The sequence below is a fragment of the Etheostoma cragini genome, chromosome 7 (genome assembly GCF_013103735.1).
Source record: "Etheostoma cragini isolate CJK2018 chromosome 7, CSU_Ecrag_1.0, whole genome shotgun sequence".
In the NCBI taxonomy this organism is placed as follows: domain Eukaryota; kingdom Metazoa; phylum Chordata; class Actinopteri; order Perciformes; family Percidae; genus Etheostoma; species Etheostoma cragini.
Window position 1 is genome coordinate 19745180 of NC_048413.1, and position 21241 is coordinate 19766420.

General features: G+C 39.9%; 1 protein-coding gene across 3 annotated transcripts in view; it reads right to left on the minus strand.

Moving 5' to 3' along the window:
* sema3b (sema domain, immunoglobulin domain (Ig), short basic domain, secreted, (semaphorin) 3B) overlaps nt 1–21241 on the minus strand; it is an 86239-nt gene that overhangs the window by 11392 nt on the left and 53606 nt on the right. For 2 of the 3 annotated variants that reach the window (XM_034876911.1, XM_034876909.1), the window contains exons 5-19: nt 15992–16111; nt 15069–15162; nt 14746–14865; nt 14456–14598; nt 13579–13693; nt 11193–11262; nt 10909–11053; nt 8810–9029; nt 8622–8713; nt 8437–8478; nt 7913–8070; nt 7719–7774; nt 6441–6580; nt 5258–5931; nt 2389–5203 (exon numbers count right to left, since the gene is read on the minus strand). In XM_034876911.1, coding sequence (XP_034732802.1) covers nt 5419–5931; nt 6441–6580; nt 7719–7774; nt 7913–8070; nt 8437–8478; nt 8622–8713; nt 8810–9029; nt 10909–11053; nt 11193–11262; nt 13579–13693; nt 14456–14598; nt 14746–14865; nt 15069–15162; nt 15992–16111 — 2028 coding nt within the window. In that variant the 3' untranslated portion in view covers nt 2389–5203; nt 5258–5418. Of the gene's footprint in view, nt 1–2388; nt 5204–5257; nt 5932–6440; nt 6581–7718; nt 7775–7912; nt 8071–8436; nt 8479–8621; nt 8714–8809; nt 9030–10908; nt 11054–11192; nt 11263–13578; nt 13694–14455; nt 14599–14745; nt 14866–15068; nt 15163–15991; nt 16112–21241 lie in introns of those variants that run through there. The other variant, XM_034876912.1, reaches the window with a different exon arrangement.

A 21241-nucleotide genomic window follows, 5' to 3' on the forward strand; every position in this document is an offset into this window, starting at 1 on the left:
TATATTCAAGTTTTCAGAGGGCTTGGCTTTCCCAAAATGATTTGTTTTTTCAAAGAGCAAGACGTTTTTCTCATCCTACAGTGTGTGTTGCGCCAGCTCAATCAGACTCAATCCAAACTATTTTTAAAGGTTTCAACTGTAACCCAAGAACTAGAAAAGAAACAAAGCTGTGTATTTTATGTTTAGGTCAAAACGGCATCTTTATAATCTACATTCTGTTAAGAGCTCACTGAGACCTGCAGTGTTTGATGTTTAAAATTGTATTGGATGGCATTGGAACAACTTGAACAAGCATTTTCTATTCACATTAACTGCTGCAACAAATTGAATGTAAACGTGCTGGTGTATCTAAATGGCATTAGTGTGTGCATGTGTTCAATCTCAGTGATATCATGTTTCATTCAACGGGCACTGTGTGCCAAGTTACATATGATACATTCAACATTATATTGAAATATGTTCACTTTATTGGGCAAGAGAGACACCTGCAACACAACCCCATGCAATGCAACACTCCCACACACACACCCATGCACACACATACACGCAGAATGGCAAGTGGTAAAATCAGCATGCGGAAATGAGCCCTTGTTTGTGACCCCATGGACTATTGCAGACCCATTTCAACACACAGACACACACACACACACACACACACACACACACGCACACAAATTATATATTTACATACATTTATATCCAGAAAACTGAGTGCTATTTAAAACACAGGGAACAAATGGGTTGCCAGTTTGAGTAATATGGACCCAATTTGATTTTGTGTTTATGACTGGTGACCACATACTGCATTACTTTGTGTGCGAGTGTGTGTGTGTGTGTGTCACTGAATACTTAAACACATGTGAATGCTTTTTTTATGTGTAAAGGAATGCAAGTGGCCTCACTTGTTATCTGCGCTTGCAGCGCTGAAAGGAAGGTCATACAGGTCATGATGATATTAGTATGAAGGAAGTGGGTCTTGATGTCAGAGATGGAGACACTGATATACGGATGGAACATGGGGGGAGAGAGAGAGCGAGAGAGAGACAGAGGGGTGTATTTGCATTTCTTCTTTTTTTCTTAAAACCTTTGTTTAGTGTCTGATGTTTTGTGTTTTTCATGCTTTAAAAAACATCTCTGTGAAGGAGACAAGAGAAACTTCATTTAACTCTGTTGTGCAGATTTACGTCATGTGTCAGAGGATCCAGCGGAAACTATTGGCCACACCAAATGTATGAGCATTTGCATTCAACATGCAGATTCAGTCAAAAATGAGACCTAGACATGCAAAAAATACACTGTGCTATGCAACACAAACAAGGTAGTGTGCATTAAATGAAAGTGTGAGACTGAACCAAAACACTAAGAGTTATTAATGCTCCTTTAGTGTGCTCAGAGATTAATTTTGAGGTAATGTTTGAAATTCCTTTAAAGTTTTGAACCTGCATACATACCCCCTGAGCATGTTCCATGGAGGACAGTCACTGGCCACTGTAATAGTTGTAACCAGCAGCTTGTTGTGGTATTGTTTGAGCTTTCTTGTTCAGCTCTAACTAACTTCTTGGGGTTAGATTTTTTTTTTATCAAGATGAATGAACTCCATTATTTTGCATACACTTAACATAACGTTTTGGAATTGGGAAGTTCAATGAAAAAAGTAGCCTACTTTATTAATATTTCTTGTGACCTTACATCATTGCGTGACTACCACCATGTGGTCAGAACACAGATTACATAATTTAAAATCCAGCACTGGGACAGAGTAAATTCAAAGTTTAATCAAATGAAAAAAATGTAAAAGGATCTGGCTTAATCAACCTCTTTTACACCTTTCTGGTAATTGTTTCCACAGTTATATTATCATTTGTGTTGTTATTGTTATTATTATAATCATCATTCAGGTTTTAGTAATTCAGTAAAGCGGTTATTAATTATTCCCCTCTCACCCTCATATTCCAGAAAAAAGATCAGGAATTTAGATTTTTAAGTAACTGCATATTTTTATTGTGTTAATCAAAAACAACCTGACATGACAATTCACAAAGACCTCTGGGAGTATTACAGTGCACAAGGTTAACTTTGGCCTTCGACCTTTCACCAACAGACCTCTCTACACACACGACTGTTCCTTTTCCATTATATACAGAGCTCTGCTTTCCCCCAAAACTCTCACACACAATCACACGCACGCATGCATGCATGCTTTCACGGCGCACACGCACGCGCACACACACACGCACACACACGCACACACACACACACACACAAACACACACACACACAAGCCTCTCCTTGTTAGATTTCATACATGGGTGCGTCACATGGCATGGGATACAACAGGAGTGTTGATTGGAGGGCTGTGTGAACAACAAAGACTGTAATTGGACACTGTTCAGGAGGATTTTTTTTTGTTTACCACTGGCTGTAATGTCCACAAAAATGTTGAGGATGAGTCCTTTTCAGCAGAACATGAACAATACAGATGTAAATCTACATTTTTAAGAAAAAGAAAAATCCACCACAACATATCAGCTTATCTTTGCACATAAATACATAGGAATAATAAGAATATTCAACATTGTGCTTTCTTTCTCTCTCTCTGTCTGTCTCGCCATCGCACCATTGTCAAACGCTTTAGCCACTAACATTGGTCATGCAGTTTCAAAAGAGTACAAAACAGCTGGCTTAAGAGAGACTCAAGCAAATGAACTACCAATGTAAATAATCTCTCAAAGAAAAAAAAGTACACAACTAATAATCTCCATTTAGTGAATTAGTAGTCTAAACTCAATTAGTTATGTTGTTTAAATGCAGACAGACAGCATCTACATTTAAAACTCATTTTAGAAATATTTTTCCATGTAATTTCTTTGGAGTAAATCCTGGATGTGGTGTCAAAATGCAGAGTGTCCCTTTTACAGGAGTCAGTCAGTTTTGAGAGTTACTTACATTTCTATAAAGAAGGTATATAAATAAGGACAAGGATTCCATACATCTAAAACCACTCACAGACCTAGTTTGTGCTGCCTGCTTTCATCAGGGCCTGTGGGAATTAAACACACCAAAAGCCAAGTGTAGCCAATTTCAGTACACTGAAACTCTTTAAAAACAGGATATTTCTGCAAAATCTGTGGCAGCAACACACAACACATATTGGATCCTAAATTCATCATCAAAATCATATTCAGATTTCCTCTTACATGGCCAGTTGCTGTCTTTCAAGTGGATAGACTATGCTATAATAAAGTATGATACCACTGGTAGGCTTCACATCCAAGCCTTTACACACAATGGACACTAAGGGGGCAGGCTACACACACACCATGTTAACACAGACAATCAACAAACAAGGTTTCTGTACAGATAATACACAGAGATATATTGGACTAAAGACACAGAGAAGGAAGACCTTATTGTACTAATGGTCCATTAGGAGGAGATGACATCATTAAGCAGCAAAAGTCAATAATGTTAATGACTGTAACACCACGTGGAGAAGTGATTCCAACAGTGTATGAAGTCAGATGGTACTTGTTTTTTTGCAAATAGTGAAATGCATTGTGGGTAGCACAAAACAGCTTTCTCTGCATTGTGCCGTGCTGACTGAGGAGTCGGCAACTCACTCATCTCATATTTTTTGCATATATCTATTTATCACAAACAACATATGCAAGAACAGTGTAAAAGAGCAAGGAGTAAAATTACTGCTTAGAATACAAAAACAAAATCATAGTTTCACTCATAAATATCATGCTAATATATATATACTGTACTGTAGCCCAGAAACATGGGTTGTCATACTAGGGTCCACTTCCCTCTTCATCCTCATCGCACTAATGCTTCCCACCCAAACCACCATGTTCATTAATTCTCCTTAATGTTAATGCATAAAACATTAAACACCCAATAAATAGCTAATTTAATGTGAGGTTTTGGACCATGTCAAAATGCTTCTATGTGCAGTTCCGATGCTCATTGTGTTTTTGTTTCTGTTAAAGATCTAACATAACTACCATTGTTTAACTGTAATCCTAGTCTTATTTGGACTTTTATTTGCTTTTGGAGATTGACTTCTATGTATGTGTACTGTAAACATCTCATCATTATCTCTCACATCATGGAATGCCAGTAGTTTTTCCAACCCCTTATTTTCTAGTGGTTTGGACCAGTACAGCATTATAATCATACCTTGCAAGATACGATTGCTCTCTAACCGTAGCGCTACATATGTATTGTGTGATTTATTTGCTGCAACATTTCTCAATGTGCCTACAAAAACCACTAACCACAAAAACTACTATATAACATAACCAGTTTTGCAACATGCGGTTCTGCTCCACAGGCTGCCCCACTCTGTTGGCAATCTCTACCTCGTCTGTGACTGCATTACGTAATAATAACAACACACAACCATGTGAAAAGTAAGGTTAGTGGACATATGTGCAACAAGATCACCACCGGAAGTTGATCAATGCATCTGTTTCTGTAGGAAAAATGTTTTATCAATGTGTTTATTTGTCTGCATGCTTGTGCAATTGCACATTAAGAGTTAAATGTGTTTCCAGTTAGAGACAAAAAAAAGTGCTACACAAGACTTGGGTTGTAAGGTTGAAATGAATCTGAGCAGAAGGATGCATTGAGCATGTTATGACACAGGTAGGTGACCATTACTTTCCAGTATATTCCAGTTTCTCCATTCCCTCTCATTATGCACAGCTCTTAAGTCCACTATTTTTCTACATCGTTATGAAATGTTCAGGTAAGAAAAGCTGTGAAGAAAGGTCATCCAAAAATGTTGGGCTGTTTTTGTTCTGAGTGGTGTAGTCCAGAAAGTAGGTGTTAATACTGTGAGCCACTATCCACATATAAGATGTGTAGCTGGCACGTAGTAGGCAAACATTAATTACCCAATAAAGATGTGGTAATCCTGTGCGGTAAACCCATCTTCCATATGCAGTCAATGACAAAGGGAATGACAGTTGATATAAGTTTATCACCCACAGAGATCAAAGGTGGGTTCACTCCCACATACTTTGCCTGCTTGTACACTTGACTATGCTAGTGGAACAGTGTAGAGGGATCGTGCAGAATCAATTTGGACAGTAAGGCAGCACATGCAGGGGCTGGCCAGTGGGACGAGGACTCAGGGATTGGGGTACCATATAGTGGGGGCATCCATAGATAAATATACACAATAGAGGAGGTGCTGTTTGTGTTTGTGTGTGTGTGTGTGTGTATGTGTATGTGTGTATGTGTGTGTGTGTGTGTGTGTGTGTGTGTGTGTGTGTGTGTGTGTGTGTGTGGGTGCATCTGTATGTGTGAACACCTCCAGGAGTTCTTGGTCTCTCATTCTCCCATCATTCCCCTTCTTTCTCCTTGTACCAGTCATTCTTTTACCCCTCCATTTCTTTGCTTACGTTGTTACTCCCCTGCACTGCGAGGCACCCTAGGGTTTGGTTTCCCGTCATGGGTCCGGCGGTTTCTCCCCTTCCTTATCTCCTGAAGATGCTTCCACTTCTTGTTAGCTGGGCGAACTGCAGGGCCCAGAGACGGGACGTCCTTCCCCGGAGCAGGGAAGGTCTTATCCCCTTGGTCACTGCCGGCATTCTTTCGTGCCCAAACTTGCTCACAAATCTGGTCGACGGTGCTCAGGTTAGGGTGGTCCACAAGCTGCATGAAGTCCCGGTACCAAAGCTTTTGATTTGTCATTGGGGGTCCACCTCCACTGCGGGGGTCTAATCGGACAGGGGCGTCGGAGGGTAGATTGGAGACTGAAGAGGATGTTGAAGGTACAACTTCCAAGGTGATGCCTAGTAAGGTTTGGGTAAAGCCGTGTTCCATGGCATGGCACTGGTAGATGCCGATATCTCTCTTCAAGACTCTGCGAATCAGAAGGCCTCTATCTGTCTGGAGTATGCGGTCATCTAGATGCACCTGGAAAACCAAAATAAATTTCACTAAAATGTTAGAGGTAAACTAGCACGGTTGCCATTTTGTGTCATAGCACTAATGTCATTGAGGAAAGCTCCATGTACGTGTAAAGATGATTCTGACACTGATTAATGGAAGAGCTACATGACCAGAAATTAAGTTGTAGATCTAATAGTGGCTCTAAACAGCACTGCACATACAACGAATGCACAAGTATAAAAAAAGCCCACAATTTATCAACTTGGTCAATCAAAAAATGGAGGACGAATTTTAATCCAATGATATGGCGCAACATCTTTACAGAGCTTTTCAGTACATTAAGGGACCGTGCTTAAAGACAATGTAATGGGGGAACAATTATTAAATCTGGATTTTTAACATTATCATAATAATTGTTAATACTAATTGCATGTTGTGGAAGAATGGCTTTCTGACTTCCTGATGTATCCACTCTTTTAAAACCTTTTTGTGACATTGGACAAAGTCTACCATCTCTCTACCATCCCTCTTACCTCTTCTCGTGGGTTTTGTGGATGTTTCTGGAAGGTCCATGTGACTCTGGCCTGAAGGGATTTGGGGATACACTCCAAGAAAGTACTGCTTCCCTCAACGCCATACAATTTCTTCTCTGCAACACGATGCTTATGGTGGTCTGCAGGGGGCAGCAGAGACAAGGACATTATGGGGTCTGCTGGACAATGCTACTGACAATCCAGTGCCAGGCAAGAAGGGAAAAGGCAAAACCAAAAAAAGGAGAGGGCAAGAGGACAAGCTGGTATGTGACAGAAACATTTATCTGGTAATGCTAATGCTAACAGTAAACAAACACTTGATTCAAAACAGTTTACTTGATCTATGAAGACACAATTATAAAAAAAAAAAATAGTTACTGGGCCTTTTTCAGTCTTGAGTAAATGTATTCATACATTGGCATCACAAGAAAAATATGTAATTTAGATAGGTTCTTAAAGCAATGTAGGATTTATTACAAAAGAGTCTAAGTCAACACTGATTAATGAAAGCCTCTGTTGGCTGTTGATGGAAAGTTCACTACCATCACCTGTAATGACAGCGTTTACTTTATATTTGTTGTGTGACACCAAACAAAGATTATTGTGGTCCTGGGAGTGCTTAGTCATGCATGTTGCCAAAATGAGGGATGAGGTTTATTAATGACAAAGGATTAGTATCAATGCCCTAAATCCTAACAGTACATGTGCTGATATATCTCCAGTTTCTCCAATATATCCAACATCAATACCATGGTTGTGTCAGAATAATCAATATGAGATCAATTTTGTTTCTAGCCAACAGCCCTCTACAAATTATTGGGGAAATAATAAACTGACCACTGATCAGCACTTAGGGCCAATGCCACCACATCAGAGACAAAAACTCTGACCTTAATTAGTTTTACACAACCCGGCTTGCATGCCACATGATGTAATCGTATTACTCAGGAGCTCCAAACGTTTGAGTGATTAACCTTATTCAGTTACGTATGTGGGAGAAGGACAGGCAGTGGTAGAATGGTGGTATTGTGGTCTGGGATGACCGAGGTCACCAGGCGTGAAGGCCGGGTGGAAGAGTTAGTGATTTTTTTTTTGGTACAGGGACAGTGAGATGTCAGATGCCAAGAGTCTCAGTGATTCAGAGCCGTCCAAGTAAATCTTTGTTCTTATTTAGTGAATACACTTCTGCAGCAGTCAGCCTAAAAACTGATCACAGCTACCAGAGCTTTCATGTTTTCATTTTAACAACCAGACAAAACAACCGTTTTTGAATAATACCTCCAGAGCATAGGGTATTGGGGTCTCCATTCCTCACATCCTGGCGACGGAAACGTCTGTAAAATTAATTTATTAGAATTTACTATAGGATTTTGAATTATTTAAGTATTGACTATTCTTGCAAATATAGTTGTTTTCATTGTGTTTTCTGCTCAGCGTAATTCATGTGTTTCAATGGTGTTTGTGTCACAGACCTCTTGGTGTTTGGCAGGTAGCGAGTACAGGATGTTCCATCCCAGGCACAGTAGGGGTCTCTGGCCAGGCAGCACTCAGCACAGGCCTTCCCATACACACTGCAGCGGTGAAGTGGAACCTGGGCGATGCCTGTATCTGAGCCCAGATACAGCTGTTGCTGTGAGGACACAGAGTGGAGGGACACGTTTTAGGACTTAAAAACAATCAGTTTGTACTTGTACTTTAAGTATTTAAACATCAGCCAATTAACAAATATTGAACAGGATTGTGAATACCAGATGGTACATAAAATATTTGGGATTTTTAGGGCTGAAAATAATTTATGTTAAAACGGTAGATGTAATAAGGTCGGGTTTCAACCTACAGTTTTTTGGTCTTGTTTGTTTCTTTAAAAAAAAAAAAAAAGAACTTTGTTTGTTTTTGGTTTATTTATTGTTCATTACATATGCATTGAATGTTGTGAAACTGACAAATTGCCTAAAAAATTCTAAACTAAACTGAACTAAGTGTAAAACAAACATACCCGTTTTGAGGAGATCTGCATGTCAATGATAGATGAGGCATCCTGAAGAGCAGTATTAAAAATATTTTCATTATTAAAGACATTTGAAGATGCATGAATTGTCATGTATTGTCACTCAATACACATTCATTACATTTATGCTACAGTATTTCTACAAGAAATGAGCTTGATTGAAGTTTTCTTACTTTAAAGACCTCCAGCTCTTCCAGTAGAAGCTCCTCCATGTTGTTCCAGCTCTCCTTGGGGACATTGATCACCTTCAGTACTGTCCCTTTGTCTGAATTAAGACACATAGACCAATTAAGTCAAGCATCAATTCATTATTTTCATGTTTGAATATAAAGTTAAGAGTTAGAATTGAATAGTCTTCCACCTGTGCCAATAAACATAACATCATACTGTCCATCTGCAGCGCTGACTCTGTCCACAGCAATCTGTGTGAAGCTGTAGTCCACATTAGTTCTGACAAAGACGGGTCGTCGGCTCATAGGGTAGACAGGGTTATACATCAGAGGATGGTGACGCGCAAACTGGATTACGTCATCTGGGAAACCCTTCGTGGACTCAAAACTGCCGAATGTCTTGCTGGGACACTAATGGAAGGAAATAAAGAAATGTATTATTCATGTTTCAGCAGAAGGTCCTTGTTTATACAAACGTGCAGACAAACACAAATAAGACACAACACAAAATATGTGTTGCGAAATATCTGTTGCTTACATTTAAATAAAAAGTAAAATATATACTGTATAAAAGGTACTTTATTGTCACATAAAGTACATGTAGCGAAATTCATCTCTCTGCATTTATCACATCCCTCAAGGGGGCAGTGGGCAGCCATTTACAGCACCCAGGGACCAACTCCAGATCTGAGAAGGCACTGACTGGAGAACGTAGTACATGTTTTTTGATGGTGGGGGAAAGAGAACCTTCTTGCTGGGAGGCCGCGGTGCTAACCATTGGGCCACAATCCTGCCCTGTATATGTATAAATACATATTTTCAAAAGTGTATTCTGCAGTTATTTTGCAGTTTTGGTTCCATTGTGGTATACAATTTACTAGACTTCAATGGGGATGCAAAATTCAAGTAAATCGGATAAAACAGACTGTAAATACTAAACAAAAATCATCAAAACCAAAACCATTTCAATGGAAAACGTTGTCCTGGCATTGTATGAATATGCGCGTTTTGTATTTATAAAAGGTTTTACTCTAGCCAAAGGTCCACTACCCAGCAATTTATAATACTTTAATAATCCAGGCAATCCACTTCTACTGTGAGGGATTTGTTAAAGCTCTGCAGAACAGAATTGATTGAGTGTACTCAGAGACTCAAATGTTCCACAATGATGAACACCTTTTCTGATGATCAAATGTGTTTCGTGTTTGCTCTGCATATAAACTGATATAAAATGTCTGACTTGACAAAGTCATGGCCCAGTGGGCCATACTGAGTTAATTACAATACATAATATTATTACAATATGCTGTAGCATTAGGTAGTTTTAACACTTTTTAATTGTGTGTGTGTGTGTACATAAGATATACAGTAGTTGGCCCATGAAGTGAAAAAACTTTTGATCTGGTTTATGCACTTAAAACTCTGAATCTGCTTTCTACACAGTTTTAATAATTATCTTGTAAGCGTGATCGGCTTCTTTCAATTTGATTCGTTCCGCTAATTTAACTACCCAGTTAGGTGATGATGGCGTGAGAGAGAGTTTACTGTAGGCCAAATACAATTACTATTCTGCAGTCATACAATAGGGATTGTTCTGCATGACAAATCCTGCTGACGCTACGCTTGTGTGCTTAGCAGAATGTAAGAGCCCTAATAAGCACATATTGATTGGGAGGACTATGGAGAGCTTTCGGATGAAATGAGGTCTAATACTGCAAGTCCATGAAGTGCCTTACAGACTTACTGTATATCACAAGAATATTGCATGTATTCATATTGATAAGACTATGTATTTTTACAGTTCAGTGCCCCAAATGGAAATATTAGAAACCAGGCAGCAAAGGTATTCAAATCTGTTACTGAAAACCTACATATGCAGTAAGTACAGTATATACTATTAACACTAGTACTTGTAATATACCAATACAAATAAAGTTCTTGCATTAATAATTTGATTTATGTGACAGTAATGCGTTCAAGAGTTTACTTAAGTGAAAAGGAATGTTCACTAAAATAACTTAATATGCAGAATGGCTCCATTCAGAATGTAATTGACTTTAATATAACTATAGCTGTCATATAAATGTAGTGTACTATAATTGTAGCATGTATATGAGTTATAAGTTCAACATTTGTTTGTGAAATGTAGAAGCATAAAATGGAAATACCCAGTAAAGAAAATCTGAATTGTACAATACGTACAGTTCTCATATTAACTATAGTACTTTATACCGATGTTAGAAACTCTTGATGCTACTTTAGGGATGGGTCTTGACAGTTATTGACATACCATTCCTGGGCGTGGATAGGGGACCTTTCCCTGGAAGGGGACCCACTGGTAGTTGGGCCCCTCTTTGTGAGCGAAGGGCCCCAGGAAGGCCCTCCGGATGTCATTCATGGAGTAGAGACACACAGCCGAGCCTTTAAATACACTGCTGCTGGAGGACAGGGGGAATGGGGTTAGAGACATCAAAACACACACATACCCACTTGTCCTCTCCTTTCTCTTTCTGTTTGATGCACATGCACACACACACACACACACACACACACACAATAAGAATGGACGCTGACCTGGAAGTAGAGAAGACAGTGTAGACCAGAGGGTTCTTTCTGTCCCTTGTCTGCAGCAGGAACACGTCGCCTGAGGACACACACACACACACACACACACACACACACACACACACACACACACACACAGTTCAGGTGTTGGGAGGTCAAAGGCTGAGAGAAAGATAAACAAAGCCCTATGGCCATGTATACTTTAAACAGATGTTTCACTAATTACTCAGTCATCACTCAAAACACAATCCACTACAGCTTTGAGCAGTGATTTGCAAACATTTAAAAAGATTTAGTCTGATTAAAACATTCTATCTGCTGTTTTCAATAATATTAAAAAGTAATGTGGCGCAGGTATTTCAGTAGAACATTTTCAACAGGTTCAGATCAACACAATTATTTCTACAGGGAGGTCCTTTCTAAAGATGTGGCCTCAGGTATGGTCAGAAATCTCTTGGTCAAGATAAGAGACTCATTGTTCATTTGAGGCAATGTGATTGACAAATTTAGCCTAAGGTAGGGTTAGGATTTGGAAAATTCTTTCACCTAATAGTTCACCTTTCACTGCGTCATGAGATAAGCATCAAGACAGATCATATTATGGCCCAGAGATTTGGTCAGAGAGATCAATCAGAAACAAAGCTGAAACTGCTGCAGTTAAATGGGCTTTCTTTTGGTCTGATTGTCATAGTTTTACTTGTTAAAATAAAGAGTATATTTTGTGCAGTTGACCGTTCGTGTACTAAGGCCATCAATCCACGAAATTCGTCATAAAAATAATTAAAGGGATTGGTTTCAAACTGAGGTAAACAAGATCAACTTCCCAGGTCTAGTTGAAGCCTTTGTTCATACGCAAACGGAGAATTTGCCTCTGAAAACGAGTCTTTCTCAAAAACTCTGTCCAGAGATTTTTGAAATCTTTGTTTGCACGTTTGCATTCATACTGAGACAAACGGAGGTTTAAGCAGCCGAGGAAGTGAGGAAGAGAAGAGAGAGGAAGGGATTTCTTGCTATTTTCGGGACTCTGATTGGCTAACGTGGGCTTGTGCTTCGCGTTACACTGCCATCTACAGGTTTGGCATGCTCTTGACGGCAGTGACGTCATAAATACACAGTTACATGTAAATTATGTTTTTCTGAAAACTGACAGGTGTGCACAGTGTTATTTTTGAAACCGGAGAGGTTGAAATGTCTTTTTATGAAGATAGCCACCCAAGTGTAAACGTAGTCTGAAATGGCAACAGGCAGTTTTCATCAGGAGTAGCTAGTCATCTATTAAGCTACTAAAACGTCAACTCCATGCAGAGTTTTTAATTTCAGCTGGCTCGCGGAAGAGTTACTACCATCAGCCTGCACTCTGATAAACAGTAGTAGTCAGAATGCTTGATTATCTTAAGCTAGTTTTTCTGACATGCTTAAATTGGAAGCTAAAATGCTAAAACAATACACTATCATCTTTAGAGTATTATTATTATTATTATTATTATTATTATTATTATTATTATTATTATTATTATTATTATCATGTTACTGAGCATGTGGACACTTTTGAGATTGACAGCTCTGCCCCGACTATTACGGTTGCTAAGCTATGATTAGACAATAACTTGACGAGAGGTTTAGCAAAGGGCCAGTATGAAGACATATTTTACTGAACTGAATACATAAAGGTCAGGTTTTATCTCTTGGTTGTGAATATTTACAGTGTGAGTAAAATACTCTGGTGAACTGGAACCATAAGTTTGTGGAACGATACAAATGAGTTTACAGTGAAGTTATGTCTTTATTATAAAAATATTTCCTCTGCCCACAATCCATGCTCCCCCTCCCCCTTCCTGATTCTGTCTAATGAAAACATTGCCTTTTGTCATGCGAAGACTCACAGAGACAAGCCTGCAACTTACTATGAACCCATAACAACAACACTGGCTTCCAAACCAATCATGCCAGAATCTATTACTCACTCATGCATTTGTCAAATCTAGAGGAATGTGGGGCTAAGCGGTAATCTACAATTGAGGTCAGAAATCCTGGATAACTTATTATGCGTTTCTTGACTTTCTTTCCTTTTGCACTTACAGAGTGTGCTTTCAACGGTTAAAGCATGTTTGGAAAATTAGCTTAAATTTTAACTCTTTGTTTAGATTTTTCTAACCTCTGAGAAATGGTATTATATTGCACATGTGTTGGATGAATAACGTCAAAAATGGGGGACATAAAGAATACTAGACTAGTTGAGCCATTATCATTGAAGTTGATTGACTTTTACTTGAATGTCATGCAGGGCCTTCACTTCAAACCCCAATAACTATCACATCATACTTCTTCATGTGATGTTAGTCATAATTGATATAATTGATAAAGTACAGAATCTCTGTCTGCAGAGTGAACTTACGCAGCTCGTCAAAGTATGTGTCGCTGCCGTCGGCTCCTGGCACTGAGCAGATGAGACGTGTCTTGAGAAATGTCGTCCACTTATTCACCAGACTTCGCTGTCCACCCATGTCATTCTGATTTAATAAAAGACAAGATATAACGTTTAAAAGTTTGGCTACAGAGAGTCAGAGCAGTGTTAAACATTGGGCACCAGCCTCTTTTCACCACTTTACCAAATGTAATTCTTTTGACAGAATCTCATTTTGTTGCATTGCTGAATCTGTCAACTATCCAGGCTGAGTTTGCTTGATAGGGACTGGTTTTACTACACCCACTGTAGTGGCAACATGTTAAAAACCTTCCATTCCGCTATTTGCTTAATGTTAAGGATTCTGACTCATGTAGACCACCATGTCCAAGTTCAACATGCAAAGCTATCCCGAGACTTGTGGCAAGTGAAAACGGTTTGTTCCATGGATGTGAAAGAAGATAAACAAAAAGTGCTGGAATGTCCAAAAACTGACCCTTGTGCTGAAATTGACTTTCCTATAGGCAGAAATGCAGTCTACAGTCAGCCATCTACAATCAGCTGTCAGAACAATTATAGTTTCACATCCTGCTCTGTTAAAGCCTAACCTATAGTAACTTCACTTGGAAAAACTAACTCAAAACTGTCCAAGAGGAGGACAGACTAGTGGAGTGTGAGTTTTAATAGGGCAAAACAAACATCAAAGCACACTCTACAACATTACCTGAATTCTAATATATATTGGACTACACATTTTTTATGTCATAAAACAATTTACTTTTGCAGTAAAAATAAAATACCAAAAACTATTAACATACACAATGGCTCTAACATCCACTTTCATTAAAATGATGAATAAATCTCTCACCCTGCAGAGCTGTCCAATGCGGGAGTAGGTGGACTTTCCCAGCCCCTGAGCCTCAACCGCCGTTTCACGGAAGAAGAAAAATACCTTATCATCATCCTGGTTTTCACTTTCTGGGACCCAAAAGGAACCAACAAATTTGGGTTCTGGTGGACAGAAACAAGGTCTTAAACAAGTTGTGAGTTTTTTTGTTCTCAACACAACCAGATTTAAGTTAGTTATAAAGTCAACCAAACTACAAACACATTCATACCTAAACTGGCAAATAAACACACAAAAACACATAAACAGACCATTGAGCCAGCGAGAGTCATGCTGTTCGGTGCGGATGGAGGGGCGTTTCCCCAGGCTTCTAAAGATGGTGAAGTCCCGTCCCATTAAGTCTGTGGCCACACCTGCATATAGTTCATCACCTAGAAAACAGAATTAATCAATAAATCCCTGATTGGACATGTGACCTTCACTGATGATTAGGTCTATACCATCCACCATGTATATAGCATACAATGTATATAGCATCACAATGAACATAGCATGACAATAACATATTTAAAACCAGTGTGATTAAAACCCTTAATGGATAACCAGCTCATATTAATTTGGAAAGTTTAGTTACCGACGAGTACAGATGCAGCATTGTGGCGAGGATCATACGGACTCTTTCCTTTCCCATCCTCCACCTGAGAGGGGTCAATCCTGAACACATGGTCCTGATTGAGAAAGAGGACAGGGAGAAATTGATTTAAAAAATGATCAAACATACACTATGTTTTCTTTTGTCAAAAGCCTACAGTCATTTTTGGGTTCAGATTTCAGGTTGGAGGTTTCCGCAATGCAAGTGACTCAAAACAAAATTTAACCGGTAACTTGGGCTAAGCATGATGGATGCCATAATTTACCTTTTCTACAGCGTTTGTATCAGACTCCAGCTTGCTTGAGTCAAATTTGCAATGCTAAGCTTTCCAAGCATGAGCAACTGCTGGATATCAGATGTCAACATTCATCTCCTAAAGCAACACTAAACTTTTCCCTCTTTTCCCTTCAGGTTGGAAGCAGAGTTGTCCATTCTCATTCAAACTACAGATCCGTTACCTGATCTGGCAAACTTGCACAGTGCGGTTATAGCCAGTAGAGAGCCGCAAAGCAAATGCAGAAGTGCCCTGTCACGAGTTGATGAAAGACGGCAACGTTTTGGAAACATGATTTTAATTTCTCTTTCAAAAGTTCAAGTTCAAAAATTTCTCTAGTGTTGCTTTAAGACACATAAATCTTGTGTTTTGATGCTCTTTGTGTGTGCATGTACAAGCGCATGTGAGTGTGTCTGTGTTTGTCTAGAGTTTGTTTGCAGGTGAGACGAATCAAAGTTTAATATCCCCAGTGTAATTGCACCATGACTTGTAATTGATTTATAAAGTATAATTATAAAATTAATTCAGGCAAAACAACTAGTGTTTGAGCAGTGTCTCTGTAGTAGATCATGACGTATAAAGAAGGGAATACTGCAGTCCAGCAGTTTATGTTGTTTTGTGTATTCCTCACCTCCATCCTGTGTCCCACCTCCACAAAGGCACAGGTAGGGTGGAAGGCTCCGGTTCCACAAGCATACAGGTGGGTGCGGTTATAGTGGTGTACAATCTTCACGTAGTTCACACAGTCGGACTGAAAGATACACACAAAAACACAGTTTCAGTTTACCTATGAGTAGCAATTTGAAAGGTGTAGTCTTTAAAAACAAAACAATCAATTTGAATCTTTTTTTTCCCCTATGTGCATGATTTGACAGCTGCTTCAAAACAGTTTACACCAGCAGTGATAGAAGTTTAAGATCCTATTAATAAGCGAGGAAGGGATAGAGGGACCCGGCCCGGAGGTAGCCCGGGGCTCCCATCTGGAGCCAGGCCAAGGGTGCGTCAGCAAGCACCTGGTGGCTAGGTTTGCCACCTAGCCTGGCCATGCATGGTTTATCCCGGTGGACTGGAGGGTCGCCTCCCTACGCCTGCGGGTTGTGGGGGGAAAGCTCTGACTGTTGTTTGTGCATATGCACCAAACAAGAGTTTGGAGTATTCGGTCTTCTTGGAGACCTTGAATGGACTCTTGTATGGGGCTCCAGTAGGGGACTCCATAGTTCTGCTGGGGGACTTCAACGCACACGTGGGCGATGATGGAGATACTTGGAGATACTTGGAGAGGCACGATTGGGAGCAACAGCCTCCCTGATCTAAACCATAGTGGTTGTCTGTTGATGGACTTCTGTGCTAGTCATGGATTGTCCATAACAAACACCATGTCCGAACATAGGGATAATCATAAGTGTACGTGGTATCAGAGCACCCTAGGCCAAAGGTCAATGGTCAATTTTATAATCGTTTAATCTGATCTGAGGCAGTACATTTTGGACACTCGGGTGAAGAGAGGGGCAGAGCTGTCAGCTGATCACCATCTGGTGGTAGGTTGGGTCAGGGGGTGGAGGAAGACTCTGGACAGACCTGGTAAGCCCAAACGGGTGGTGCGGGTAAATTGGGAACGTCTGGAGGAGGCCCCTGTCCGACGGACTTTCAACTCACACCTCCGGCGGAGCTTTTCGGGCAGCCCTGTGGAGCCTGGGGGCGTTGAACCTGAGTGGACAATGTTCAAAGTTTCCATTGCTGTAGCTGCGGCAAAGAGCTGTGGGCTGTGTAGCTTAGGGTTTTAGGAGCCTCAAGGGGCGGTAACCCACAAACACCCTGGTGGACACCGGTGGTCAGGGAAGCCGTCCGACTATAGAAGGAGTATTTCCGGGATGTGTTGTCCCGGAGGACTCTGAAGGCAGTTGCAAGGCACCGATGGGCCCAAAAGCCGTGACGGAGCGGCAGCAGGTGTGGGAGAAGTTTGGGGAAAGCATGGAGAAGGCCTTTCAGTCGGCACCAAGGTGCTTCTGGAGGAACTGAGGAGGTAATAGGGCGGTGGAAGGAGCACTTTAAGGAACTCCTAAATCCGGCTGACACGTCCTCCGTGGTAGAGGCAGAGCTGGAAGATGATGGGGGATTGTTGTCAATTACCCTGGTGGAAGTTGCTGAGGTAGTGAAACAACTCCACAGTGGCAAAGCCCCAGGGATAGATGAGAGCCCCGGGGAAGACCCGAGACTAGGTGGAGAGATTATATCTCCAACCTGGCCTGGGAACGCTTCGAGATGCTCCAGTTGGAGCTGGTGGATGTGGCTCGGGAAGGGGAAGTTTGGGGTCCCCTGGTGGAGCTGCTGCCCCTGCTACCCAATAATGGATAAGCGGATGAAGATGGATGGATGTGATAGAATTCTGGTAAAAACTGATTTTATTTACATGTATTAGTCTAAAATGGTCACATCTAAATAGTCTAAAAGATATTGGTGTGATTTGGCTTTAAATAATCTTTTTTGCTTGTACAATTTCACTTCAGGACACAAAAACCAAGAAATTCCCACAAAAAATACCTTTGATGTGACCTCAGTTAGCTGCTGCCCAGTATAAAAGTGTAAAAACAAGTTAACATGACAACACAAGAGAAAAACACCCGTAAATCCAAGACAGACAGACAAAATGTGGACTATCTCTTTCTTTTGGTTTGGTGCTGGACATTCCTCACATAGTTCCTCTCACCCCGTCTGCCTGTGACAACACTGTCGAGTCCCCAGCTCTGCCTCCAACACCCTGTTGTGACAGCCTTTGTGTCCTGGCTGTACACACAATTGCTTACAATGTGTGTCTGCTAAGGGTTAAATGGTCATATGAACCGCTATGTCAATGCACACAAATAATAAGTACCAGGAACTTTGAACAACTCAATATATATGTTACTGGCTAACTTACACAGTATAGATTTAATGTAACAGACATTTTCTGCATTGCAGTGGGTGTGAAACACTGTGTTTCAGTTATCTTCCTGCATAGCTTAATGGCTTATTGTATATTCTAGTATTACGGTTTTCCAATTAGGTTTTTCAGTTCAGTTTAGTTGATAATGTTTATTTCACACCTCTGAGTAGCTGTGTATCATGCTTGACATTTGTTTGATACAATGCGTTTTATGCTAGCTTAGTTAAAATGTTTACATCAGTTAGGTGAAACAACAACTGAACCATATAGATGTCAAATATATATATTTCAAATAAAACATAAGCTAATATAATAGATAAGCTACAGCCAGCTTAGCTAAGAAATAGTCCGTAACCTATTTTTTGGTATTTGCTTGGCAAAATTGTTAGCCAATTATCATCATCCATTTCATAGAATTATACACCACTTTCCTTGTTTCAGTTTAACCTGATTCCCACATTTCCTTCTTTGAGTTTAACATCCTTTTGTTAGATTGTTTGTTCAGTAAACTGCACATGCAATTAAACAGTAGGAAAGATAAACACCTAAGATTGATTTAGTGCAAAAGATGGGAAAAGTAACTTTTCAGCTCTCCAGGAATGACAAACTTAACTAGCTGACTGGAAGTGCTGTGACAAAGAAAATGTACTGCTGGCCATACCTCTTGATGAAAGATAATGACAGATATTAGAAATTATTATTATTAATATTAGAAATAAATGGACAATTTTTATGATGTAGGCCAAAAATGAGCTTCCCCTTTTTGAAATACCAGCAGCTGCCACTGTGCTGGTTGGTAGATTGGGTTACATGCAGAGCAAACCTTTTCTTCCTGCTTCCAGTCTTTATGCTAAGCTAAGCTAGCCAGCTGGTGGCTGTAGAATTTAGTGTGCAATTATAAGAATGGTATGGATCTTCAGATCTAACTCTCAGGATGCAAACAAACATAAATGTAAGTGTATTCCCCAAAAATGTAAAACTTTTTTTTCTTTTAACAACATACTTGATAGTATTTACTGTTTGCTTTTTGTCTTTATGAGCATCATCTAACTTTTTACAACAGACCACTTTTCACACCATTTTTAATTCTCTTCCTCCTTTATCCTCCTTCACATCTTCCATTTTCAGTATTCTCCTTATCCTTCTCTCTCTCTGTTCCATCCTCTTCATATCTAGACAGCAGGTTATTGACCCGCAGCCACATCTGTCCATGTTGGAGTCAAGTTACAGTAAGCTTGATCTCAGGAGACATCCAGAGGAGAGGTTTACTGTACACTAACAGACTGGATGGCACACATTCCTTTTTCTGCTCAGAGTCCTTATCTTAACACCAGGCTTTAAAGTGATTGGCCCATTTACGTGAAGAGAACGTTCCCATGATGATTATCAGTGGTCTTCCACCCCAGGGTTACGTAATACATGATGTGCTAATATGGTGCTTTCAAATGTCTGTGTTGTCATTACAATTACTTCTGTAGTCTAAAAACTTAAACCTTACTGTCTTTACACACTACTGTAAACACATATCATATTCTCTCCTGTCTACTTTTCCCCAGATAGGCCACTGTACCATCTGTCTGTCAAGCAAGTTACAGAAACTGTTAAACCCCAGGGGGCCACTGGAGAAAAGGTTCATAAAGGCATGAATCTGAGCATCAATGAACAATTGCCCTGTGTGAAAAGTCCATAGATTCTTCTTAATTTAACTTGGTAATCTGCATAAAATGTTTTTATTTTGAGTTAAGTCTATTTGTGTTTTAATGTACAGGACACTATATGGCTTTGTTATTCTGTAATCTGTGTCCAAGGTAATAGAACTATTTTGGCTTCTCCATATATATTTTGTTATTAGCATTTGCATTTTTGTATTTTATATTACTTTTGTCTTTAAAAGATGTGAACGTTGCGTTTCTGGGATCTTTGTGTTTAACAAACAAATATTCTTTATAATAACATGTACTGTAAATTGATTGATGAATGGATGAATAAAAGTATATAGTATAGTTCTATTTCTCTCTCCATCTATCTATTGTATACAACTTTACTCTTTTCTTTAATCAAATTCTACTTTCTTTATAAGTCTTTTAGCCCAACCCGAGGGTGACAGACAGGCTAGGTTGTGCAAGCAGGAACAAGCGGAATTGTGCCTCATTAGGCCTGACAAACAGACACACACACACACACACACACACACACACACACACCTCAATGGTTTACAACAAAGGCCTGCTTTTCAACATTTGAAAACCACTAGGGGGTTAGTTGGAGTTGTTGGAGTGTGATTTCATATATACTTCCGTGTGTGTGTGTGTGTCTGTGTGTGTGTACATGTGAAGGTGTTCAACCAATCGACAGGCCTATTAAGCTGTTAACAAACAGGGGACCTCTGTTTCCTGTGAAAGAAAGAGGCACACTCTACTTTTACCTCCACCCTCTGGCTGACATGCACATTTTACACAATGAATGAACATACACACACTTAAACTCACACCTCACCAACTTCCAAATACCCATGTTCTTCCAATAAAACGTACATTTTTATCAACCCTTTTTCACATTATTACCATTTTCTATCTGAAGCAAACCTTATCTTACTCAATCTAATTCCCTAACTCTGTGTGTGTGTGTGTGTTTGTGTGTGTGTGTGTGTGTGTGTGTGTGTGCGCGTGTGTGCATGTGTGCATGTGCGTGTGTCCATGCGTGTTTTCACGTGTGTGTGCGTGCATGTGTGTGTGTGTGTGTGAGGGCAGAGGAAGGTGAAGGAGTCAGCTTTCTTTGATGAGACAAAAGAGAGAGAGAGAACAACAGGAAAAGAAAAGGTAAGAAGGCAGAAGACGCTTGAAAGACGTTGAAAAGATCAGAAAGGAAGGAGGAGAAGAAGGGAGGTGAATTATTTCAGCCATCACATTTCCTTAGTTTGTGTGTGTGTGTGTTTGTCTGTGTATGTGGGGGGGGGGG